The 26,739-nt window shown below is 43.1% G+C and overlaps 2 protein-coding genes across 8 annotated transcripts; both read right to left on the bottom strand.

The window, feature by feature from the left end:
* Positions 1-6,422: 6,422 nt before the first annotated feature.
* LOC134738796 (zinc finger protein 613-like) lies at positions 6,423-26,427 on the bottom strand. 7 transcript variants are annotated; one of them, XM_063657356.1, is made up of 6 exons: positions 25,812-25,929; positions 20,874-21,047; positions 10,798-10,855; positions 10,225-10,351; positions 9,525-9,617; positions 6,423-8,942 (listed from the first exon to the last, which is right to left on the bottom strand). In XM_063657356.1, exons 3-6 carry the CDS (start codon positions 10,798-10,800, stop codon positions 8,611-8,613), a joined length of 555 nt encoding a protein of 184 aa, XP_063513426.1. In that variant the 5' UTR covers positions 10,801-10,855; positions 20,874-21,047; positions 25,812-25,929; the 3' UTR covers positions 6,423-8,610. The 7 variants fall into 7 exon arrangements, with proteins under 7 accessions (XP_063513426.1, XP_063513425.1, XP_063513427.1 ...); XM_063657355.1 differs by having other exon boundaries at positions 25,764-25,929; XM_063657357.1 differs by having other exon boundaries at positions 25,886-25,919.
* LOC134738795 (zinc finger protein ZFP2-like) lies at positions 7,316-8,644 on the bottom strand. The gene is given in 1 exon segment (XM_063657350.1): positions 7,316-8,644. A coding segment is annotated over 1 exon segment (879 nt). The 5' UTR covers positions 8,195-8,644.
* Positions 26,428-26,739: the final 312 nt, after the last annotated feature.

Here is a 26,739-nt window from a genome sequence, read left to right on the forward strand (position 1 = left end):
TTATGACACAGAGATCTTTGCTCACGTTTTCCTGCTGACCCTCTCCCCACCATTACCCTGTTGTCCTGCCACATCCCCCTCACTGAGATAGTAGAGATAGTGATCAATAAATCCTGAGGGAACTCAGAGACCAGTGCTGGCATGGGTCCTCCGTATGCTGAGTGCCGGTCTCCTGGGCCCACTGTTCGTTCTCTATACTTTGTCTCTGTATCTTATTTCTTTTCTCAGTCTTTCATCCCACCTGACGAGAAACACCCACATGTGTGGAGGGGCTGGCCCCCTTCAGTTGTGAGGATCAATATATATATTCATATTAAAGATTGCTTTTTGCTTCAGGCTGTTTGGAAAACACCAAGCGTAGAAACTTGAAATTGTGTTCTATGAAAAAACTGGATACAAAAGCCACTATCAAGGTAGGAGGTGGGACTTGACTCAAGAGACCAGGCTCCAACACCAGACAAAATTGAGGACTAGCTAAAACAGCAACAGGGCAGAAGCAGCTTTTCATAAGACATACCCACCAGTATGCCATGTCACGTTTACCATTTCCATGGTAACACCTGGGAGTTATTGCTGCTTTCCATGACAACAAGCTGATGACCTGAAAGTTACCACCTTCTTCTAGAAATTTCTGCATAATTCACCCCTTACTTTGCATATAATTAAAAGTGGGTAGAAATATGACTGAAGGGCTGCCTCTGAGCTGCTACTCTGGGCATACTGCTCCAAAAGGAGCAGTACCTCTGCTGCTGCTGTGCACTGCCACTTCAATAAAAGTTGCTATCAAAGGCTGGGTGCAGTGGCTCATGCCTGTAATCCCAACAATTTGGGAGGCTGAAGCAGGCAGAGCATGAGGTCAGGAGTTTGAGTCCAGCCTGGCCAATATGGTGAATCACCATCTCTACTAAAAATACAAAAATTAGGCTGGAGACCATCATTCTCGGCAAAGTATCACAAGGATAGAAAACCAAACACTGCATGTTCTCACTCATAAGTGGGAGTTGAACAATGAGAACACACAGACACAGGGAGGGGAACATCACACATTGGGGCCTGTCAGGGGGTGGGGGACTGGGGGAAGGATAGCACTGGGAGAAATACCTAATGTAAATGACGAGCTGATGGGTGCAGCAAACCAACCTGGCACATGTATACCCATGTAACGAACCTGCACGTTGTGAACATGTGCCCTAGAACTTAAAGTATATATATATATATATATATATATATATTTTTTTTTTTTTTTTTTTGCCAAAGCAATCGTTTTATTTTATTTTATTTTTTGAGTCAGAGTCTCATTCTGTCACAAAGACTGGAGTACAGTGGCGCAATCTCAGCTCACTGCAATCTCTGCCTCCCAGGCTCAAGTGATTATCCTGCCTCAGCCTCCCGAGTAGCTGGGACCACAGGCGCACGCCATTACTGCCTGGCTAATTTTTGTATTTGTAGTAGAGACGGGGTTTCACCATGTTGGCCAGGCTGGTCTTGAACTCCTGACCTCAAATGATCCACTCGCCTCAGCCTCCCCAAATGCTGGGATTACAGTGTGTGCCACTGCACCTGACCTCAAAGCAATCTTGAAAAAGATCAAAGTTGGAGGAATCACACTTTCCAGTTTCAAAACTTACTACAAAGTTACAGAATGAAGACAGTGTGATATTGGCATAAGTGTACACATATAGACCAATGAAATATAATTTTAATTTAATAAACCCATATGTCTATGGTCAATTGATTTTCTTTTTTTTTGTTGTTCACTTTGTCACCCTGCTTTATTAAACATTTCTTTTTTTTTATGAAGTATTTATTGATCATTCTTGGGTGTTTCTCGGAGAGGGGGATGTGGCAGGGTCATAGGATAATAGTGGGGAGAAGGTCAGGACATAAACACATGAACAAAGGTCTCTGGTTTTCCTAGGTAGAGGTCCCTGCGGCCTTCTGCAGTGTTTGTGCCCCTGGGTACTTGAGATTAGGGAGTGGCGATGACTCTTAAAGAGCATGCTGCCTTCAAGCATCTGTTTAACAAAGCACATCTTGCACTGCCCTTAATCCATTTAACCCTGAGTTGACACAGCACATGTTTCAGAGAGCACGGGGCTGGGGGAAAGGCCATAGATCAACAGCATCCCAAGGCAGAAGAATTTCTCCTAGTCAGAACAAAATGGAGTCTCCTATGCCCACCTCTTTCTACACAGACACAGCAACAATCTGATCTCTCCTTCCTCTCCCCACACTTCCCCCGCTTCTTTTCAACAAAATCACCATCGTCCTCATGGCCCGCTCCCGATGGTCGCTGTCTCTTCGGAGCTGTTGGGTACACCTCCCAGACAGGGCGGCCGGACAGAGGCGCTCCTCACTTCCCAGACGGGGCGGCCGGGCAGAGGCGCTCCTCACTTCCCAGACGGGGCGGCCGGGCAGAGACGCTCCTCACTTCCTCCCATACGGGGTGGCGGCGGGGCAGAGGCGCTCCTCACCTCTCAGACGGGGCGGCCGGGCAGAGGCGCTCCTCACTTCCCAGATGGGGCGGCCGGGCAGAGACGCTCCTCACCTCCCAGATGGGGCGGCCAGGCAGAGGCACTCCTCACTTCCTCCCAGACGGAGTGGCGGCCAGGCAGAGGGGCTCCTCACCTCCCAGATGGGGTGGCCTGGCAGAGGTGCTCCTCACTTCCCAGATGGTGTGGCGGCTGGGCAGAGGCGCTCCTCACTTCCCAGATGGGGCAGCCAGGCAGAGGGGCTCCTCACTTCCCAGACGGGGTGGCCGGGCAGAGGCGCTCCTCACTTCCCAGACGGGGTGGCCAGGCAGAGGCACTCCTCACCTCCCAGATGGGGCAGCCGGGCAGAGGCGCTCCTCACTTCCCAGACGTTGGGCAACTGGGCAGAGGTGCTCCTCACTTCCCAGACGGGGCAGCCGGGCAGAGGCGCTCCTCACATCCCAGATGATGGGTGGCCGGGCAGAGACGTTCCTCACTTCCTATACGGGATGGTGGCCGGGCAGAGGCGCTCCTCACTTCCCAGATGGGATGGCCGGGCAGAGGGGCTCCTCACATCCCAGACGATGGGCTGCCAGGCAGAGATGCTCCTCACTTCCTAGAGGGGGTGGCGGCGGGGCAGAGGCTGTAATCTTAGCACTTTAAGAGGCCAAGGCAGGAGGCTGGTAGGTGGAGGTTGTAGTGAGCCGAGATCACGCCACTGCACTCCAGCCTGAGCACCATTGAGCATTGAGTGAGCGAGACTCTGTCTGCAATCCCAGCACCTCGGGAGGCCGAGGCCGGCAGATCACTCGAGGCCAGGAGCTGGAGACCAGCCCGGTCAACACGGCGAAACCCCGTCTCCACCAAAAATACAAAAACCATTCAGGCGTGGCGGCGCGCGCCTGCAGTCCGAGGCACTCGGCAGGCCGAGGCGGGAGAGTCACAGGAGCCCGAGGCAGGGAGGTTGCAGTGAGCCGAGATCACAGCAGTACAGTCCAGCTTCGGCAACAGAGGGAGACCGAAAAAGGAAGGAGAGGGAGACCGAAGAAAGGGAAGAGGGAGAGGAGAGGGAGAGGGAGAGCTAAGTATATTTAAAAAAAATAAAAAAATTAGCTGGACATGGTGGCGCGTGCCTGTAGTTCCAGCTACGCAGGAGGCTGAGGCAGGAGAATCACTTGAACCCGGGAGGTGGAGGTTGCAGTGAGCTATCATGCCACTGCACTCTAGCCTGGATGACAGAGTAAGACTCCATCTCAAAAAAAAAAAAAGTTGCTATCTAACATCACTGTGGGACCCCTGAATTCTTTTGAAATGTAAGATAAAATCTTTTTGCAAAATGGAGTTAGTTATGTCAAGAGTGCTCTGTACATGTTGTGAACTCAAAACAGACAACTCCCCATTTTCTCTCCTTTTTTTTTTCCCCGAGATGGGGCGTCTCGCCCTGTTGCCTGGAGTGCAATGGTACGATCTTGGCTCACTGCAATCTCGTGACCCACTATGCTTGGCCTTAATATTTTCTACTATAGTTTATGCTAAGTCATTTTAAAGAAATCCTTCCCCACATTAAGATCATAAAAACATTATCTTATATTTCCTTCTAACACTTTTAGAGTTTTGCTGTTCAATTCAGGCTTCCAGGGGTTAGCAAACTGCTGCTCATAAGCCATATCCAGTCCACAGCCTGCTTTGCCCTTGAGCTAAGATTGGCTTTTAATATTTTTAAAGAGTAAAATAAATAGAATATACAACAGAGATCATATGTAGCCTGCAAAGCCTGAATACTTACTATCTGGTCTTGCACCAAAATAGTCTGCTGACTTTTATAGTCTAATACACGAAGCACTGATTTGTGTAGGATATGAAGTGGCACCTGTAATCCCAACTACTTGGGAGGCTGAGGCAGGAGAACTGCTTGAACCTGGGAGACAGAGGTTGCAGTGAGCAGAGACTGTGCCACTGCACTCCAGCCTGGGCAACAAAGTGAGACTCCGACTCAAAGAAAAGAAAAAAAAAATCCCAAAACAAAACTCCACTTAAGATGCACATACCAGCTTGCCTACAATATCTTTTTTTTTTTTTTTTTGAGACAGTCTTGCTGTCACCTAGGCTGGAGTGTAGTGGTGCGATGTCAGCTCACTGCAACCTCTGCCTCCTGGGTTCAAGTGATTTTCCCACCTTAGCCTCCCAAGTAGCTGGGATTACAGGTGTGCATCACCACTGCCTGCTAATTTTTGTATTTTTATTAAAGACAGGGTTTCACCATGTTGGCCAGGCTGGTCTTGAACTCCTGACCGCAAGTGATCCACTCGCCTCAGCCTCCAAGAGTGCTGGGATTACAGGTGTGAGCCACTGCACCTGGCCTGTCTTTTGAAAATAGATGGATGATCTAACTCTGTTTTAAAAGCCTGATTTTGGCTGCAACTTGTGTATATAAAAGACTTCTCAGCAATCTTGTGCCTTGGTTCACCTGAAACAGGTACCTCACCTATATTTGGTGGTTGGCGATCTAGAGACAAATAGTATCCTAAGTGACTGAAAAAGATCCCTGGAATCTGTGCCTGTGTGTCTCAGAACACCATCATATTTACATGTATTTTATTTCATTGGATTTTATTTTTCATGCTATACTGTAGCCTTTGTCTTTCTTGGAGTTTTAGGTAAGTATAACTTGTGGAGTCATGTGAGACTGTTCAACATCTTACCCTGAGTAACTGCTATAATTGCAGTCACCTATTTTAGGGAAAAACATTGTACTTGAAAAGGAAACATATTTTTGTAAAATTAATATCAAGTTCAGTGTATTTTATAATTTATTCTCAATTTAAGAAAACTGTTTAGGAGACTTTGCTGCTACATTCTAGAGAGGGATTAATAAAAACATGTCTCACTTTTGGCTTATGCTGTTTCAAAGGGAAACACATCTTGCACACCTTGTGGCTATGAAGGAAAGAGAGGCTTATTTTATTTGACTATAGGATCAAGCCACATTATCCATTCATGCAATAAAACCAGGAATGCAAAAATTATTTAATTTCCATCTCTCTGATATCAGGGACTATCTCTCAAACTATTTAGAATCCAGAAGCAGCGTAAAACCTGTGAAGACTCATCTTCCTCAATCCCCAAATATTTCATTGGTTTACAAGAAACAAAACCCTGTATAAAGATGACAGCTTCTACTATATTTCATCCAATCTGAGATACCTTTGGTTGTATGGCACAGCACAATTTTACACACCAAGTTCTCCATTTAAATATGTTAAGCCACATATATAAATAAGTATGCCACACTTAAATTTTAGCAGTGGTAATATGTTGGAAAAATGTCTATCTTAGAATTGATGAGATAAAGTTTTACCCAAGAGCGCCACAACATCTTCCAGACCCATTTACAAATACTAGCAAACACTACGGAGATAAAGATAAACAGTATTATATTGAGTTTTTTACTAAAACAATGAACCACTGCAGTTCTGTGGGGAGCCGAAAGCCTGAGGGTCATGACCAATTCAGCATTCCACTGCAGGCTATATGATCAAACAGCAAACTGTTTATCATGAATGCAGAATGTGGGCAAACTCATAACTGCACCTGCCACCAGAAAGTATGCTGAGGGCAATCACTCCCTGGCACTGTGCTCCTTGAGGTTATCTACTGGGACATCTGGAGCATACTGTTCAAAGAATGCAGTCATGCAGGCCTGCGCTAAATCAAGCAGCTGACCGACAACCATCACCTCCTCCTTGTTTTCTTTACTCAATAAATATGAAGTGCTATAGAAGCTCAGGGCCCTTGTTCACTAGAAGCAACAGCCCCCTGACTTCTTCTTCCAAACATGTTCTTTTGTGTTTGTTTTTATTCCCGCATTCATCCTCCTTTGTTCAGTCCAGTAGGGTCCGTGGCACAGTTCAATTATAAGTTACATAGCATTATACAAAGATTCAATGCAGATATTCTATGGGAAGGCTTTATGCATATTTAATCATACATACTACAAATTCACAATTGTGATGTTAACACATGCAGTTCCCAAATATGAGCAATCATTTTTACAATAAAAATAGGTACAAAACACTTAAATATTTGGTATTGTTCTGATATTTTTTGCTTTGTTTTCTGACAAACATATTTATTTACATATTTAATACAATACTTTCTATAATGCTGATTATATAACAAGAGCAGAAAAAAAAAACAGATGAAAGCATGATTTCCCAGATTCATTAACATACAAAATTACAAATTTCTTTTTTCTTTTCCTTATTATTATTATTTTTTTAGACAGGCTGTCACCCAGGCTGGCGAAATCTTGGCACACTGAAATCTCCACCTCTTGGCTCAAGTAATTCTCCACCTCAGCCTCCTGAGTAGCACCATCTCCAGCTAATTTTTGTATTTTTTTGTAGAGATGGAACCCCATGTTGAAAACACTGGTCTCGAACTCCTAAGCTCAAACGATCCTTCCAATTTGGCCTCCCAAAGTGCTGAGATTACAGGTGTGAGCCACTGCACCTCACCTAAAGTACAGAATTTCTTCTTTAGTGTCAATTATCTGAAACTGATGTAAATGCATTTTATGCCAACAACATCCTTATAATCAATAATACATAGATGTTCCTTCCTGTTTGTTCCCTCTGGCTTATATTCAATTGACATTTATTGAAAAAGGTATTACCTCCTGACTGGCATCATGCCCAGCACTATTCTCTGATAAGAAATGATGTGTAAGCTTGAAATTAAAGTTTGTTCACATTTGCTGCAGCCTTGAGGTTTCACTCTTATATTAACCTTGTGGTATAATGAGCTAGTCCTTCTCACTGCCAACTTTCAGATATTCACTTCATTTATGATTTCTCTCCTTTGTGTGTTTTCTGATGTAGAATGAGGCTGAACTTGTGGGAGAAGGTTTTCCAACATTCAGTGCATTCATAAGGTTTCTCACCTATATGCATTCTTTGATGTATAATATGATGTGACTTCTGGGCAAAAGATTTCTGACATTTGCTGCATTCATGGGGTTTTTCTCCTATATGTGTTTTCTGATGTAAAACCAGGCTAAACTTGATGGGGAAAGTTTTCCCACATTCACTACATCCATAGGGTTTCTCTCCTGTATGGACTCTCTGATGAGTGGTGAGACTAAACTTATGAGAGAAAGTCTTCCCGCACTCAAGGCATTCGTAAGGCTTCTCTCCCGAGTGAATTCTCTGATGTATCAGGAGATAGGACTTCCGGCTGAAGGCTTTGTGACATTCTCCACATTCATAAGGTTTCTCTCCAGTGTGAGACCGCTGATGAATATTCAGGTGTGACTTTTGGCTAAAAGTCTTCTGACACTGACTTCATTCATAGGGTTTTTCCCCTGTATGAGTTCTTTGGTGTAGGATGAGACTAAACTTGATGGAGAACATTTTCCCACATTCGTTGCATCCATAGGGTTTCTCTCCCGTATGAGTTCTCCAGTGAATATTGAGGAATGACTTTACACTAAAGCCTTTTCCACATTCACTGCAGTGATATGGTTTCTCTCCTGTGTGAGTTCTCTGATGTCTACTGAGCTCAGATCTCTGGATGAAGGCTTTCCCACATTCATTACACCCATATGATTTTTCCCTGGTATGGATTTTTTGATGTAAAATGAGGTTAAACTTAAGGGGGAATGTTTTCCTGCACTCATCACAACCATAGGGTTTCTCTCCTGTGTGAGCTCTCTGATGGATCATGAGCTGTGACTTATTGCTGAAGCTTTTCTGACATTTGCTGCATCCATAGGGTTTCTCTTCAGTATGACTTCTTTGATGGAAAGTGAGTTTTGACTTATCACTAAAACCTTTTTGACATGTACAACACTCAAAGCATTTCTCTCCTGTGTGAGTTCTTTGATGTTTATTAAGGCATGACTTATCAGTAAAAGCTTTCCCACATTTATTGCACTCATAAGGTTTCTCTCCTTTATGGGTTCTCTCGTGTAAAATGAGACAGAACTTCTGGCTGAAGGCTGTCTGACATCTACTGCATCCATAGGGCTTCTCTCCTGTTTGTTTTCTTTGATGCTTAAAGAGGTCCAACTTCTGGGAAAAGGCTTTCCCACAGCCACTGCAGTCATACTGTTTCTCTTGTTTTTGAGTTTTCCAGTGTTTTATGAGCTGTGACTTATGACTGAAAGCCTTACACGTTCATTATATTCATTGTATTTCTCTTCAGCATGAATTTTCTCATACTTAGGATAAAGAAAAACTTTGTCATATCCATTACATTCACCTTCATTTCTTGCATAGCTTCTGTTTTGAATAAAGTACTCCAGATTAGGATTCAGGTGTTTCCCAAGTGCAAAAGAGGTATGAAGGTTTGAGCTCAGATGAGATGTTATGTTGCCAAATGTATGACATTTGTGGTGTCTCTCCATAGTTTCAAGGCTGTTTTGGTTTTCTCGGTGCCATTCTGTGTGATCATTGACTTGCCAGGCATATTCTAGAAAGGAGACCAATTAATCCACTGTGATCATGTAATAAAAGGAGTAGAAGCTCACAGCAAGGGCTAAGGAGAGAAGAAGAAGTGAAACTGTGGGTAGAGAATGAAAGTCTGAGATATTTATAAATGGAAGAAAAAAAAACAGAAGAAACTATGAGAGGTGTGAAACACATACAAAATGAAGATAAGGGAGGAAAATTTAGGAATACTTGAAAATAGGGCTATGACTATGAATTAGGAGGATGAAGACAAGGAAAAGCAAGTAAACTAAAGATGCCAGGGAGAAAGATTAACCAGGAAAGCAAGTTCTGAGATGAGCCAGAGAGGGATTTGATCAGAGTACCTAAAAGAAGAACATGGATTCTTTTAAAAGCCAAGCAAAAGAGTTCTAATATGGAGCAACTAAAAAGTGGAGGCAGTTTTAAGGTATGTGAGGAGCTTATGTCACCTGTTCTTAGTCACATTCACAACTTTAAGAACTTCAAAAACATTTCTCCAAACAGCATTTCAGAGGTGCCCCCCTATTTCTGTTCAACTGGGATATTACTTTAAGTTCTCCTATAGGACTGGTTTTTCACTTACCTGGACAAACCTGACTCTGGATTTCTTCCTCTAGTATCCATGGTTTTCCTTGCTCCAACCAGAATAATGCATCTGCTTTGGTAACTTGATACCCTAGAAAAGTATCAAGGAAAATTATAAAGGACACATGAATGCAAATACTAGGGCTACAAGACTTCTGAAAAATGATGAAGATTACTTTTTTTTTTTTTTGAGATGGAGTCTCACTCTGTCACCAGGCTGGAGTGAAGTGGTGCGATCTTAGCTCACTGCAACCTCCACCTCCCGGGTTCAAGTGATTCTCCTGCCTCAGCCTCCCAAGTAGCTGGGACTACAGGTGTGCGCCACCACACCCAGATATTTGTATTTTTAGTACAGATGGGGTTTCACCATGTTGGCCAGGATGGTCTCAATCTCTTAACCTCGTGATCCACCCCCCTTGGCCTCCCAAAGTGCTGGGATTATAGGCATGAGCCACCATGCCTGGCTGAAGATTACATTTAAGGGGTTAAATAATTTGCATCTGAGCCAAGTAAAGGCCTTAATGTCCATTGGAAATGAGAGAAAAATACTCTGTTAGAGGCCAGAAAAGTACTAAAAATCTATGATGTATTAAACTGAAGTCTAAAAAAAATAAAGTATTTGTGAGGCCCACCCTTTTTAATTACTCAGAAAGGAAGGGCAATTGATTGCCTACACTACCCAGGAAAACTGTGCTTACCCAGTGATACCAGGTTGCTATAATTTTCCAACATCACATCTTGGTACAGATTCTTCTGAACACGGTCCAGTAGCCGCCATTCTTCCCAGGTGAAACCCACAGCTACATCCTTGAATGACAGTGAGCCCTGTAATAGAACATTCCTACTCAATTCTAAAGAATTACCATTGTGTAATGCTATGAACATAAATGATAATTTCTTATAATACATTTTCCCAGAGTAAGTTATTTGGCTGCCTTCCATGTAACTAGTTTTGCATTATAATATATAGGAAAATGTTTTAGTTAAAATATCCTATTTTGGTACTTCCACTCATTCACTGATTCACATATTTAATCATTCATTCACAAAAGAGAATCAGAACCTCCTTACATCCTTTAATAAAATATTTAATCTGCAACAGCAGTCCCCAACTTTTTTGGCACCAGGGACTGGTTTTGTGGAAGACAATTTTTCCACACACTGGGGCAAGGGGATGGTTTTTGAATGATTCAAGTGCATTACATTAATTGTGTACTTTATTTCTATTATTATTACATTGTAATATATAATGAAATAATTATACAACTCACCATAATGTAGAATCAGTGGTAGTCCTGAGCTTGTTTTCCTGCAACTAGATGGTTCCAGCTGGGGGTGATGGGAGACAGTGACAGATCATCAGACATTAGATTCTCATAAGGAGCGTGCAACCTAGATCCCTCGCATGTGCAGTTCATAACAGGGTTTGCACTCCTAGAAGAATCTAATGCTGCCTCTGGTCTGACAGGAAGGGGAGCTCAGGCAGTTATATGCATGATAGGGAGTGGCTATAAATACAGATAAAGCTTGCTCACTGGCCTGGCCCACTTCCTAACAGGCCACGGACCAGTGGCAGGGGTTGGGAAGCCCTGTTCTAGAGAATCATTGAGCCTGATGGTGGGCAAGGGTCACTCAACTAAAATTCACCCAAATTCACATTTAGATATGTCAATGCTGATACAGGAAACCATAAGGATACACAAAAACGTTTCAAGACTGATTATGTTAAAGATGGTGAAAAAGGATTAAGAGGGAACTTTCAGGTTTTGCACTATAAACTTCTATATTGTTTGAAAGTTTGACACTGTGAATTTTTTTTTTAATTCATTCAAGTTGGAGAAGTATTATAATGATGATGATTTTGTTTAGAGACAGGGTATTGCTCTGTTACCCAGGCTGGAAGGCAGTGGCATGATCACAGCTCACTGCAGCCTTGACCTCCTAGGCTCAAGCAATCCTCCCACCTCAGCCTCCTGAGTAGCTGGAACTACAGGTGTGTGCCACCATGCTCAGCTAACTTTTGTATTTTTTTGCAGAGACAGGGTCTTACAATGTTGCCCAGGCTGGTCTCAAACTCCTGGGCTCAAGTGATCTTCCCACCTCAGCCTCCTAAAGTGCTGGGATTACAAGAGTGAGCCACCATCGCCCAGCTCACATTGTGAATATTTTAAGCTTCATTTATATAATTGGAATTTTAAAAAAATAAGTAGATAAGTATTGGCTTTGAACAGAGAGCTAACACTGCATTCTTGGGTGTGGAGAGATTATGAAGGGAAACTCTAAGACTCTCTCAACATAACTTGGAACTGTTTACTAATCAATGTAAATAGGACTTTCTCTACCTCAGCACTACATATTGAGCATCCCTGCTTCAAAATTCTGAAACCTATAATGCTCCAAAATCTGAAATTCTTTTTAGGGCTGAGGTGATGCACAAAGGTCATGCTCAAAGGAAATGCTTGTCAGGACATTTCTAATGTTGGATTTTCAGATTAGGGATGCTCAACTAGTAAGTATAATTAAGTAAGTAAGTAAGTAAGCAACCATTCTGAAAAAAAAAAAATCTAAAATCTGAAACACTTCCAGTCCCAAGCATTTCTGATAGGGGATGCTCAATCTGCATTTGTTGGAGGCTGAGAAAATGGGGGTTGTGACCAACCCAGTATACCACTGGAGGCTATATGAGCAAATGGAAAACTGTTCTCATGAAAGCAGGATGTTGGAAAACTGACAAATTGCATCTGCCGCCAGAAGGAGTGCCAAGGGCAGTCACACCCCAGGCAGAGTGTTCTTTGTGGTTTGTAGGGAGCCAAAGGTCCATGGGACATGATCAACTCAGCATTCCACTGGAAGCTACGTGATCAAACAGCAAACTGTTTATCACAAATGCAGGATATGAGCAAACTCATGACTGTGCCTGCTGACAGAAAGTTTGATGGAGGTTATCATTCCCTGGCACCAAGGTTATCTACTGGGACATCTAGAGCCTGTTGTTTGAGGAATGCAGTCTTGCAAGCCTACTCTGGACCAACCAACTGACCCCTTCTTCCACACCCCTTCTCACTATCCCTTTTGCCTAATAAATACACAGGGCTGTGTAAAGCTCAGGGCCCTTGTCCACTAGAGGCAAGGTGCTCCCTGACCCCTTCTTCCAAATATACTCTTTTGTCTCTTGTCTTTTATTCCCACATTTGCCCCCCTTTGTTCAGCCCACCAGGGATCATGGCAGGTTACATAGTGGCCCCCCCAAACAGTGACAGAATTGGGTGCTCCACAGTGGTTATCTATAGGAACATCTGAAGCCTGTTGTATAAAGAAAGTAATTATGTGTACCTCTAATGAATCAAAGCAGCTGACCAACCATTACCTCTCTCTCCCTATTGATTCTACCTAGTAAATATGAAGGGCTGTAGAAGCTGAGGGCTGTCTTTGCTCACTAGAAGCAAGGAGTCCCCTGACCCCTTCTTTTAAAATGTATCTTTTTGTCTTTGTCTTCACTTCTGCATTCATCCCACTTTGTTCAATCCCATAGGAACAGACTGTGACAGGCATTGACATTTTGGTTTGGAGAATTCTTTATTTTGGGGCCCTGTAGTATCATTGTAGGATGCTTAGCAGCATTCTTAGCCTCTATCCACTAGCTCCAATTAGCACACCCTCCTTTCCCAGGTGTGACAATCAAAAATGTCTCCAGACATTGCCAAATGTCACCTGGGGTCAAAAAATGAAAACCACTGATAAAAAAAAAAAAGCAGAATATTGAGGACTCTTTGTGGAAGACCATATGACGGTCATAGAATCCATCCATCTTAAAAATCTCTACATTTTATCCCTGAATAAAAACAGACCACCAGGAGGCTGTGGACTTTGGCTACACTGTTCTGGGTCCCTGAAGCACTCTGATCACTGAGTTTGGTTTTGGTATTACACCACTGGCTTATCTGTGGGGGCACTAACTTCCATATGATCTATATCATGACCCATCAAAGAAATTTCTTCTTCTTTAAGTGACATGAAATATTTACTTTTCTAGAGGAGCTTTCTCCTCAGGGAAAAAGAAATGATTTCTTATTGTGTCCATGTGGTAGACTGCATTTCCCAAAGATGACCGCAATAATATCTCACATTCCAAAGGAAACCTTCCGCTAAACCTTGCCACTCCCACACGAAGAGATGGAGCCTATTCCCTTCCCCCTTGAATCTGGCTAGTCTTGGTGATTTGCTTGTACCTGCAGAATGCAACAGAGGTGACACAACATAACTTCTGAGGCTAAGGCAGAAAAGCGTGGGGGAAAGAAAGAGAGATCAGACTGTTACTGTGTCTATGTAGAAAAAGGAAGACAAAAGACACTCCATTTTGATCTGTACTAAGAGAAATTCTTCTGCCTTGAGATGCTATTAATCTGTAACCCTAGCCCCAACCCAATGCTTGCAGAAACATGTGCTGTATTGACTCAACGTTTAATGGACTTAGGGCTGTGCAGGATGTGCCTTGGTAAAAATGTGTTTGCAGGCAGTATGTTTGGTAAAAGTCATGGCCATTCTCCAGTCTCAAGTACCCAGGGACACAATGCACTGCAGAAAGCCACAGGGATCTCTGCCCAAGAAAGCCTGTGTATTGTCCAAGGTTTCCCACAACCGAGACAGCCTGAGATATGGCCTCGTGGAAAGAGAAAGACCTGACTGTCCCCTAGCCCGACACCCATAAAGGGTCTGTGCTGAGGAGGATTAGTGAAAGAGGAAGACCTCTTTGCAGTTGAGATAAGAAGAAGGTACCTGTCTCCTGCTCATCCCTGGGAATGGAATGTCTCGGTGTAAAACCCGAGTATACATTCTATTTACTGAGATAGGAGAAAACCGCCTTACGGCTGGAAGTGAGACATGCTGGGGCAACACTGTTCTTTACTTCACTGAGATGTCTGTGTAAAGTCAAAGATAAATCTGGCCTACGTGCATATCAATGCACAGCATCTTTCCTTAAACTTATTTATAACATAGAGTCCTTTGCTCACATGTTTTCCTGCTGACCCTCTCCCCACCATTACCCTATAGTCCTCCCACATCCCCCTCACTGAGATAGTAGAGATAGTAATCAATAAATACTGAGGGAACTCAGACCAGTGCTGGTGCGGGTCCTCCGTATGCTCAGTGCCGGTTCCCTGGGCCCACTTTTCTACCTCGATAGTTTGTCTCTGTGTCTTATTTCTTTTCTCAGTGTCTCATCTCCACCTTGTGAGAAATACCCACAGGTGTGGAGGGGCAGGCCTCCTTCATCTGGTGCCCAACGTGGGGCACGAACCCATGACCCTGAGATTAAGAGTCTCATGCTCTACCGACTGAGCTAGCCGCAGAATGCAACAGAGGTGACACAACATAACTTCTAAGGCTAAGGCAGAAAAGGCCCTGTGGCCACATCTGGGCTCTCGCAGAGCCAGCATCATGCTGTAAGAAGCCCATCCATGTCACACATGGAGGTCACACACAGGTGCTCTGGCTGGCAGCCTCAGCTGAGCCTAGTTTTCAAGTAATCCCAGCCTGGCACACAGATACAGAGAGGAAGAAGCCTTCAGATGATTCCAGTCCCCAACCTTCTGAGTCTTCCAGTTGAGATTCAAGACATCGGGGTGTGAAGACAAGCTAGGCAGTAAAGGATTAACAGAGCGAGTCTAGGTTACCCAGAAACTGAACATTCCAAAGAAAGGCTCAGCCCTTCCCTATACCTGAGAGGTAACTTCTAAACCAAGCTTGTACAACCTGTGGACCATGGGTTGCACATGGTCCAGGAGGGCTTTGTTTTGTTGGTGGTGGTGGTGGTGCACATGGCCCAGGAGGGCTTTGTTTTGTTGTTGTTGTTGTTGTTTGAGATGGAGTTTCACTCTGTTGCCCAGGCTGGAGTGCAGGGGCACAATCTCAGCTCGCTGCAAACTCCAAATCTCAAGTTCAAGTGATTCTCCCACATTCAAGCAATTCTCCTACTTCAGCCTCCCAACTAGCTGAGATTACAGGCATGTGCCACCATGCCCAGATAATTTTTTGTATTTTTAGTAGAGACAGGGTTTCACCATATTGGCAAGCCTGGTCTGGAACTCCTGACCTCAAGTGATCTGCCCACTTCAGCCTCCCAAATTGCTGGGATTACAGGCATAAGCCACTGTGCCTGGCCTCCAGGAGGGCTTTGAATGCAAAACAAATTTGTAAACTTTCTTAAAACATTATGAGATTTTTTGAGTTTTTTTTTCTTTTTTCTTTAAGCTCATCAGCTATTGCTAGTGTTAGTATATTTTATGTGTGCCCAAGACAATTCTTCTTCCAGTGTGGCCCAGGGAAGCCAAAAGACTGGACATTCCTACTCTAAGCCATTGGAATATATTGTCTGATGAGGGTCTTTGTTTACTGGGAGACTGGGGTCACACAAGATAGTCTACACTAACAATGTATGATGGAAGTCTTGGGCCACACTGTAGTTATGGTGGCCTCTGAAGGGGCTGAAGAATAAGGTCAGCCACTCATGTGCTCAGCCTCATCCATATATGTAAAGCCAAATAAAAACCCTGGACACCCAGGCTCAAGTGGGCTTCCTGGACTGGCAATACGTCATGCCTGTTGTCACACATCATGGCTAGGACAATCAAACATTGTCCATGTGACTCCACAGAGAGAGGAAAACTCAAAGCTTCTGCACAGCATCTCCCAAACCCTGCCCTACACACCTTTCTCTGTTTGATTTTAACTGTATCCAGTCTATGTAATAAAATAAAATCATGAATATGACAGTTTTGCTGAGCTCTGTGTTATTCTAGCAAATTATTGAACCTGAGGAACCCCAGATCTTGCGATCCCCAGAACACACAAGCCATCACCATGTCTCACTTCCTGACTCAGTGAATCCATGAAGATCATAAAAATAAATTCACATCTCTAGATCTTGGGCTGGCTTGCTATATAGCAACAGATTACTTGGAATAGGGAAACAGTCATAACAACATTTTCGTCCACGATGGGTTGCACACACAATGGTGGTCCCTTAAGATTATAATGGAGCTGCCAACAAACATATGAAAAAAAGCTTATCATCACTGGTCATTAGAGAAATGCAAATCAAAACCACAATGGGATACCATCTCATGCCAGTTAGAATGGCAGTCATCAAAATGTCAGGAAACAACAGATGCTGGAGAGGATGTGGAGAAATAGGAACACTTTAACACTGTTGGTGGGAGTGTAAATTAGTTCAACCATGTGGAAGACAGTGTAGCAATTCCTCAAGGATCTAGAACTAGAAATACCATTTGACCCAGCAATCTCATTACTGGGTATATACCCAAAGGATTATAAATCATTCTACTATAAAGACTCATGCACACATATGTTTATTGCAGCACTGTTCACAATAGCAAAGACTTGGAACCAACCCAAATGCCCATCAATGATAGACTGGATAAAGAAAATGTGGCACATATACACCATGGAATACTATGCAACCATAAAAAAGGACGAGTTCATGTCCTTTGCAGGGACATGGATGAAGCTGGAAACCATCACTTTCAGCAAACTAACACAGGAACAGAAAGCCAAACAGCACATGTTCCCACTCATAAGTGGCAGTTGAACAGTGAGAACATATGGACAAAGGGAGGGGAACATCACACACCAGGGCCTGTCTGGGGTTGGGGGGCTAGGGAAGGGATAGCATTAGGAGAAATACCTAATGTTGGTGATGGGTTGATGGGTGCAGCAAAACACCATGGCACATGTATACCTATGTAACAAAACTGCACGTTCTGCACATGTACCCCAGAACTTAAAGTATATATATATAAAAAAAAAGATTATAATGGAGCTGAAAATTTCCTGCCATCTAGTGATATGGTAGCTATCTCAAGGTAGTAGCATGCGTTACTCAGTTGTCAGTGATGATGCTGGTGTAGACAAACCTACTGCTCTTCCAGTCATATAAAATGCAACACATACAATATGGATAGTATGTAATGCTTGTTAATGATATACATGACTATGTTACTGGTGTGGGGGAAAGAAAGATAGATCAGACTGCTACTGTGTCTATGTAGAAAGAAGTAGACATAAGAAACTCCATTTTGTTCTGTATTAAGAAAAATTTTTCTGCCTTGAGATGCTATTAATCTGTAACCGTAGCTCCAACCCTGTGCTCGCAGAAATATGTGCTGTGTTGACTCAAGGTCTAATGGATTTAGGGCTGTGCAGGATGTGCTTTGTTAAAAAGTGTTTGCAGGCAGTATGCTTGGTAAAAGTCATCACCATTCTCCAGTCTCGAGCACCCAGGGACACAATGCATTGCCGAAGGCCACACGGACCTCTGCCCAAGAAAGCCTGGGTATTGTCCAAAGTTTCTCCCTGCTGAGACAGCCTGAGATATGGCCTCATGGGAAGGGAAAAACCTGACTATCCCCCAACACAACACCCATAAAGAGTCTGTGCTGAGGAAGATTAGTAAAAGAGGAAAGCCTCTTTGCAGTTAAGATAAGAAGAGGCCATCTGTCTCCTGCTCATCCCTGGGAATGGAATGTCTCAGTTTAAAACCCAATTGTACATTCTATTTACTGAGATAGGAGAAAACTGCTTTATGGTTGGAGGTTAGACATGCTGGTGGCAATACTGCTCTTTACAGCATTTAGATGTTTGTGTAAAGTCAAACATAAATCTGGCCTATGTGCACATTGAGGCACAGCACCTTTCCTTAAACTTATTTATGACAGAGTCCTTTGCTCACATGTTTTCCTGCTGACTCTCTCCCCACCATTACCCTATAGTCCTGCCACATCCCCCTCTCCGAGATGGTAGAGATAGTGATCAATAAATACTGAGGGAACTCAGAGACCAGTGCCGGCACGAGTCCTCCATATGCTGAGCGCCAGTCCCCTGGCCCTCCTATACTTTGTCTCTGTGTCTTATTTATTTTCTCAGTCTCTCATCCCACCTGAGAAGAAACGCTCACAGGTATGGAGGGGCTGGCCCCCTTCAGCTAGTTCATGTATTTACTATACTAAATCATTATTTTGGAGTATTTTTATCTTTCTACTTATAAAAAAAAAGTTAACTGTTAAACAGCCTCAGGCAGGTCTTTCATGAAGGATTCCAGAAGAAGGCATTGTTATCCTAGGAGATGACAGCTCCGTGTGTGCTACTGCCCCCAAAGACCTTCTGGTAGGACAAGATGTAGAGGTGGAAGATAGTGATATTAATCATCCTGACCCTGTGTAGGCCCATGCTAATGTGTGTAGCTTACTTTTTAACAAAAAAAGTTTAAAAAATAAAAAAAGAAGAAAACTTATAAAGACATAAAGAAACATTTTTGTACAGCTGTACAATGTATTTGTGTTTTAAGCTAAGTATTATTACAAAAGAGTTGAAACATTAAAAAATAAAAAGTTTAAAAAGTAAAAAAGTTACAGTAAGCTGAGATTAGTTTATTATTGAATAAGAAACAAGCTTAAAAATAAATTTAGTGTAGGCTAAGTGTATAGTGTTAGGTTTACAGCAGCAGGCAGTAATGTCCTTCACATTCACTCACCACTCACTCACTGATTCACCCAACGCAACTTCCAGTCCAGCAAGCACCATTCATGGTAAGTGCCTTATACAGATTTACCGTTTTATATCTTTTATACTGTACTTTTATTGTACCTTTTCTAGGTATGTTTATATCCATGAATACTTACCATTGCATTATAATTGTCTATAGTATTCAGTACAGTGACATGCTGTACAGGTTTATAGCCTAGAAGCAATAGGTTATACCATATAGTCTAGGTGTGTAGTAGGCTATACCATCTAGGTTGGTATAAATACACCCTAGGATGACAGAATTGCCTAACAATGCATTTCTCAGAATTTATCCCTGTTGTTAAGCAACACAAGACTGCAATAGAGACTAATTTGACTCTCAATTTTATTAAGTATTTAGAGCCACATGGGCTATAATCTGTGTTCTAACTTTAAGCTATCTGTGTAAGCAAATGATTTACATACTCCTATTGCAACCTGGCAGTGAAGTTCATCTTTAATCTCAGTAATTCTTTTTTTTAATCAGCTCTGACATTTATCTATTCATGTTCTATCTGGTATACAGTAGTCCTCATTGTGGGGGAAAGAAAGATAGATCAGACTGTTACTGTGTCTATGTAGAAAGAGGAAGACACAAGAAACTCCATTTTGATTTATACTAAGAAAAATTCTTCTGCCTTGAGATACTGTTAATCTCTAACCCTAGCCCCAACCCTGTGCTCACAGAAACATGTGCTGTATTGACTCAAGGTTTAATGGATTTAGGGCTGTGCAGGGTGTGCTTTGTTAAAAATGTGTTTGCAGGCAGTATGCTTGGTAAAAGTCATCGTCATTCTCCAGTCTCGAGTTCCCAGGGACACAATGCACTGGGGGAGGCTGCAGGGATCTCTGCCCAAGAAAGCCTGGGTATTGTCCAAGGTTTCTCCCCACTGAGGGAGCCTGAGATATGGCCTCGTGGGAAGGGAAAGACCTGACCGTCCCCCAGCCTGACACCCTTAAAGGGTCTGTGCTGAGGAGGATTAGTGAAAGAGGAAGGCCTCTTTGCAGTTGAGATAATAGGAAGGCATCTGTCTCCTGTTTGTCCCTGGGAATGGAATGTCTCAGTGTAAAAACCCGATTGTAAGTCCTATTTACTGAGATAGGAGAAAACTGCCTTATGTCTGGTGGCAACACTGCTCTTTACTGCATTGAGATGTTTGTGTAAATTCAGACATAAATCTGGCCTATGTGCACATCGAGGCACAGCACCTTTCCTTAAACTTATTTATGACACAGAGACCTTTGCTCACATGTTTTCCTGCTGACCCTCTCCCCACCATTACCCTATAGTCCTGCCATATCCCCCTCACCGAGATGGTAAAGATAGTGATCAATAAATACTGAGGGAACTCAGAGACCAGTGCGGGCGTGGGTCCTCCATATGCTGAGCGCTAGTACCCTGGGCCAACTTTTCTTTCTCTATACTTTGTCTCTGTGTCTTATTTCTTTTCTCAGTCTCTCGTCCCACCTGACGAGAAATACCCACAGATGTGGAGGGGCTGGCCCCCTTCACCTCAAAGATATTGAACAAACATTATATCCTTTTTTTTTTTCAGATATGAGGTCTCACTATGTTGCACAGGCTGGTCTCGAACTCCTGAGATCAAGTGATTTTCCCACCTCAGCCTCCCAACGTGCTGAAATTATAGGTGTGAGGCCACCATGCCCAGCCTCATAATATCCTTTTAATTATGAGCATTATGAAACCTCTTCAAATCCACTGGAAAACCAAGTAGGAAGTCAAAGATACACATGTATAACTCACTTGGGACTTGGACATTTTCTGGTGCCCTTAGATACAGCCAGCAACTGGAAAATTTGCTCTATTGTTGACTCTGGCTCTTCTCTGAAGCTGGTCACTGGTCAAGAATGAAGTGTTGATCTTAATATCTTCACTTCCTTCCCTCATAGAAACTATCTTATCCCAGGAAGCCAGGACCTGAGGATTAAAGGAATTCACTGCTTTAATAAACTATGATTATAACAGATGTTTTGAGTTGTGTGAGTACTTATTTGTGTGTGTGCCTTAGATACACACATATGCACAATTATTTAACTGTTAACTATGTTTTCTTCAGGTGGTAGGTTAATCTAATAATTTAAAGGAAAAAATAATATACAGTACCAGATGGCTGGTTTTACAAGAAACACTACAGGTCACTCTTTGACTGGAAAAAAAATGTTGCTAATTATACTCATGTTTGTCTTCTGTTCTCTACTAATCCTACAATGCAGAGTGGGAATAAGAGCAGTGACCTCCTCGCCTGACAAACCTGTGGCTGCACCTATCTATGCTCTGCAATCAAAAAACCCTAATACAGAAAACAAAAAAGGGGGAGATGTTGGGATTCACTCAGGATGGTGGCTATAATTTCGGTAATTGCTATGGCTGTAAGCCTCCCTGTGGCTACAGCAGCCCAAAATTATACCTATTGGGCATATGTCCCATTTCCACCTTTAATTAGGCCTGTCACATGGTTGGAACTCCTGGTTGAGGTTTATGTTAATGATAGTGTTTGGATGCCAGAGCCTACAGATACTTGTGGGCCCTCTCATCCAGAGGAGGAAGGAATGTTAATAAATGTGTCCATGCATTATCAGTTCCCCCCTCTTTGCATAGGACTGGCTATCGGTTGCCTAAAAGGCTACTGACAACATTGGCTAGTTAAAATTCCAGGTCATAATCAAAGACCAGTATCCTATCATTTATTTTCTGGGTGGAACCTGGATCATTCACAGAGTTCCGTTCAATTGGAACAGTTTAAGCCCAGAAAAGAGAGGTGTCAACAACCTCAACAATGGTCAAAGGATTTAGAAATATTGATTTGGAAGGATTGCATCTCTGATCACGTGGTGGTACTGAAAATAATTCCTATGGAATCATCATTGATTGGTCCCCTAAGGGGACCTTTGCAGTTAATTGTACCAATCAGAATGATAGATGCAAGACAAAACTAAAACAAGAACTATACTATCAAAGAGATGACACTACCTACACTGAAAAATATGCCCAGTTTCCCATAATTTGGACCAATTTTGGTACGGCCAGTCCACATTCAAAAATGATTAATCCAGTAATGGGCCCTGAACATCCCGAATTATGAAAGTTAACGATGGCCCAATCTCATATTAGGGTTTGGGAAGGAAAATATTATCTTGAGGGAAAAGGTGAGAGACTTCAATTTGTGTATCAGTTTTCTTCCAACCAAACAGTGCCCATTCAGAGTTGTGTCAAGCCTCCTTTTATGTTGATGGTCAGAAATAATGATATTCAACCTAATTCTGAAACTATTACTTGTCAAAACTGTCATCTTTTCACCTGTATTGATTCCACGTTTGTGAAAACGTCTGTGTTGCTGGTGAGGGCCAGAGAAGGAGTTTGGATACTGGTTTCCCTCAAGAGACCTTGGGAAGCCTCTCCTGCCATGCATATCATCACAGAAATGTTAAATGGAGTGTTTACCAGAACAAAAAGATTTATTTTTACCCTTATAGCAGTCATTATGGGCCTTATTGCAGTCACAGCTACTGCTGCGGCTGCTGGAATTGCTTTACACTCCTCTGTTCAAACTGCAGAATATGTAAATAATTGGCAAAAGAATTCTTCAAAACTGTGGAATTCTCAGACCCGGATAGACCAACAACTGGCTAATCAAATAAATGATCTTAGACAGACTGTTATTTGGATGGGAGATCGTATAATGAGCTTAAAGCATCGATTACAAATGCAATGTGACTGGAATACTTGTGATTTCTGCATATCTCCCCATTCATATAATGCTATTGAACATCACTGGGAAAAAGTTAAATATCATCTGGAAGGAAGGGATGGAAATTTAACATTGGATATAACCAAATTAAAGGAACAGGTTTATGAAATGTCTCAGGCTCATTTAACTCTCCTGCCTGGGACTGACATTCTGGCTGGAGCTACTGATGGACTTTCAAACATAAGTCCTCTTAAATGGATTAAGAGCATTGGAGGATCAACTATTGCAAATTTTGCTTCAATGTGTATCTGTTTATGCTGCTTGCTTTTAGTCTGCAGATGCAGAAGATGCCTCTGGAGACAGACCAGATACCACGAACAAGCCATGATAGCAATGGCGGTTTTAAAAAAGAAAAAAGGGGGGCATATTGGGAAAATGGCTTGTGGGGTGCCTACATAAACTGGCCATAAAAATATGGGACAATAAGTTGTGGAAAGCCACAGAAGGCCTCTGAGGAGGAAAGCCTCCTTATTGCCATCACGTTCCCATGACCAGAGTGTGATCTGCTCTCTTATGTATAAACACTGTGGTCAAGGAGAAATACACTCATTTGAAGCATTGGAACGTGGCCAGATATGCCAGCTCCTAGTTAGGCCCACTCCCCACAGCTGCCCTCTGATAAGTTAAAGAATAAATCAGTAGCTAAGTTTATGCTGTTTCAGCACAAAGAAAATTTACCTAAATCACCATTGCTATAGATTAGGTGTATAACACACTCCCCCCTTTCACCATTTCACCCCTGAACATCTGCTTCTTAGATCTAAGTGATTGTACTGAATAAATAGTGTGGAGACCAGAGCTTGGCACTTTGCAGCCTCTGATTTGCTCTGGCCCCCTGACTCCCACCTTTATGAACTCTTAACCTGTCTCTTCTCATTCCTTTGTCACCATTGGATTTCAGGTACCCTATGGGTGGTGTTAAGGCTGGTCCCCAACATGTCTTTATTCCTGCATTCATCTTACTTTGTTAAGCCCAACAGGGTCCGCAACAAGTAACAATAAGAGCTCAGTAAAGAAATGAAAGAGAATTCTTTTTTTTTTTTGAGACGGCGTCTCCCTCTGTCACCCAGGCTGGAGTGCAGTGGCTAAATCTCTGCTCACTGAAACCTCCACCTCCTGGGTTCAAGCGATTCTCCTGCCTCAGCCTCCTGAGTAGCTGGGATTACAGGTGCACGCCACCATGCCTGGCTAATTTTTTTTTGTTTTTAGTAGAGAGGGGGTTTCAGCATGTTGGTCAGGCTGGTCTCGCACTCCTGACCTCGCAATCTGCCCACCTTGGCCTCCCAAAGTGCTGGGATTACAGGCATGAGCCACCGCACCTGGCTGAGAAAATATTTTTTAAGTTAGCTGCTTTTCTACCTATCAGAAAATAAAAAATAATAAAAAGTTCAAGTGTAAAGAAAAGTCATTTACAATAGCAGCAAAAGTATATATGATCTGGAAATGAAGTCACAAGGAATGTCCAGACCTATGTGAATATTTTAATATGTCTTATCTATCCAAATTACTGAAAAGATTTAACACAATCCCAGTCAATATTGCAAGGAGATACTATGCAGATATCAACAAAACTTTGTACCAAAAGTCAGTAATGGTGGAACAATTTTATCATGTAAGGCTGCTTCTATAAGGCAAATTATAAGCTATTTATTCAGTGTTAGCACACCTTTATAATAAAACAAATCACAGAAAAGTATGTAAAAGGAAACAAATCAAAAGTTTAACAAGGTGTATCTCCAGGTATCAGGATTTGGGGTGTGGGAATGTCCCCTTATGTATCAGAAGGATGAAAAGGGAAGAGCCTAAGGAAATATGCAGTAAGTTTCAAGACCAGAGGACGAGACACCACAACTTTCATAATATGCATTTCTGTTTAGACTTTGATCATTTCAAAGCACTTTTCACTGTTGTGAAGAAAGGGGGAGTGACTCAGAGGACAAAGGAAGTTGGAAGGTAGGTTTTGAAGAAGGCACTAACTTAACCTATGAAAAGTCAGTGGGACTTTAAAATCCCAACACCTTGCAAAACCCAAAGACTTCCAAAGCTCCAAACTCCCTATGAATTTCTTGGGTACCCATGCCTGCCTACATCATACTTAAAATATCAGCCGCAAGGCCACCCCAGATCATTCTAGTTGATTCCTACAGGGAAATTATCACTGGTCTATCGAGACACGAACACTCAGACCCTTGTAACTCTTAGTAACTCCTGAAGACCCTCAAAGGCAAGAAAAAAGGCAGCCCTAACAATGACCTCCCTACAAAGCCACCCCACTCAATGACCACCTCCAAAGATGCCCCAAATACTAACCTAACTCAAGGACATTTCAGCCACTGACCTCACCTGTTGGACACTCCAATTAGTGACCCTGTGAAGAACAGGGGTTATTACCCTTGGGGATAATCACTGACTTATCCCCAAGGATGTCTCAATTGTTGACATCACGCACTTCAATGCTGTCCCAAGAACTGAACTTCCCCTAGAAGGCCTAGGGTACTAATACACCCCCCAAAGATACCCAGTTTCCTTCAACAATACCTTAATCACATCCTGGGAAAATCACAATCACTGAATCACCCTGTGGATCACTCCAATCACTGATCTGCCTCCAAGGTCGCCCCAATCCCTGACCTTGGGGTTAGACAAAGGCTAATCTCAAGCACTAACGTCCTTCTCTAGCTCACCCTAATCCCTCCAGTCCACCCTAATCCCAGTCTCAGGGAAAGCCGGCAACTTTCCCTACCATCCCGCTTCCCCACACTGGCTAGCTCCCCTCATGGCTCCCACAGACTCCCCTACCATAAATCTCAAATCTCCACAAACCCAACTCCTAATTCCGCTCCCTGAACGTGAAACTGAGACCCCTTAAAAGATCCTGGGCGCACCAGCTGAGTCGGAAGCACCCCGGTCCATCACTTCTGCTACAGACTCACAAGCCTGGCCGCTCCACCTCACTGGTCAAGTTTAACCTCTGGAGCTGCCAAGTCTGCAGCCTTCCAGTCATCACCTGTGGCCCGTTCCATTCAACTTCCGGGTCTTTTAGACAAAGACGCCGCGAGAGAGTATGGCGGCGCTCTCGTAACTGATACACATGGGGGCCGCCATCTTGAAAGAGTCTCCGTACACCATCTTTCCCCGCCCACAATAACTTTACTGGTCTGTGTTGAGTCCAACGCGAGCGACGCCAACCACGAGGCGCATGCACCTCCCAGACTCTGTCCAACGCAGGTCCAATCCTCTCCGGCAAGACGCACCAAGCCCAGCATGCTCTGCTACGTTTTTGTTGCTTGTAAGTAGGAAGCAGCTCCACGTTACAGCGGACGCGGCTATGTTGGAGAAGGTGTACATATCCCTACAGAAAAGAGCGACATCCCTTAGGAAAGAAGGTGAAACGACCTCCAGGAATGCTTCTGGGGAACAGTGTAGGGTTTGGAGATCACTGTGGGCACAGGGTAATCAGAGCCAGCTGAATGAAAAGATCTCCCCCACCCAGGGTTAGTGGTGGGTATTGGGTGACATCTCCAGGGTGAAAGGTGAAGGCAAAGGGACAGTAGGGGGTGGAGCTAATAGTGAGGGTGGGGCCTTGCTGTTGACCAAGTTGGATCCCAGAAAGGGTTGGTAGAAATTTTTGTGCAAGCTGCATCTCAAATCAATAATTTCTACTAAGTTATTAGAATTGGAATTGCTGATCCAAAGAAAATGAAAAATTTTGAGTAAATAATTCCAGATTACTGTCCAAAAAATGTTCTATTAGTGTATATACTATACTAGCAGCTATCCATTGTTCTGAAGAACTCCACTGAAAACTACTAGCTAATATTTTAAGTGTATACAGTTTTTTTGAATAGGTACCTATGTCAA

Source organism: Pongo pygmaeus, chromosome 20 (genome assembly GCF_028885625.2).
Source record: "Pongo pygmaeus isolate AG05252 chromosome 20, NHGRI_mPonPyg2-v2.0_pri, whole genome shotgun sequence".
Lineage (NCBI taxonomy): Eukaryota > Metazoa > Chordata > Mammalia > Primates > Hominidae > Pongo > Pongo pygmaeus.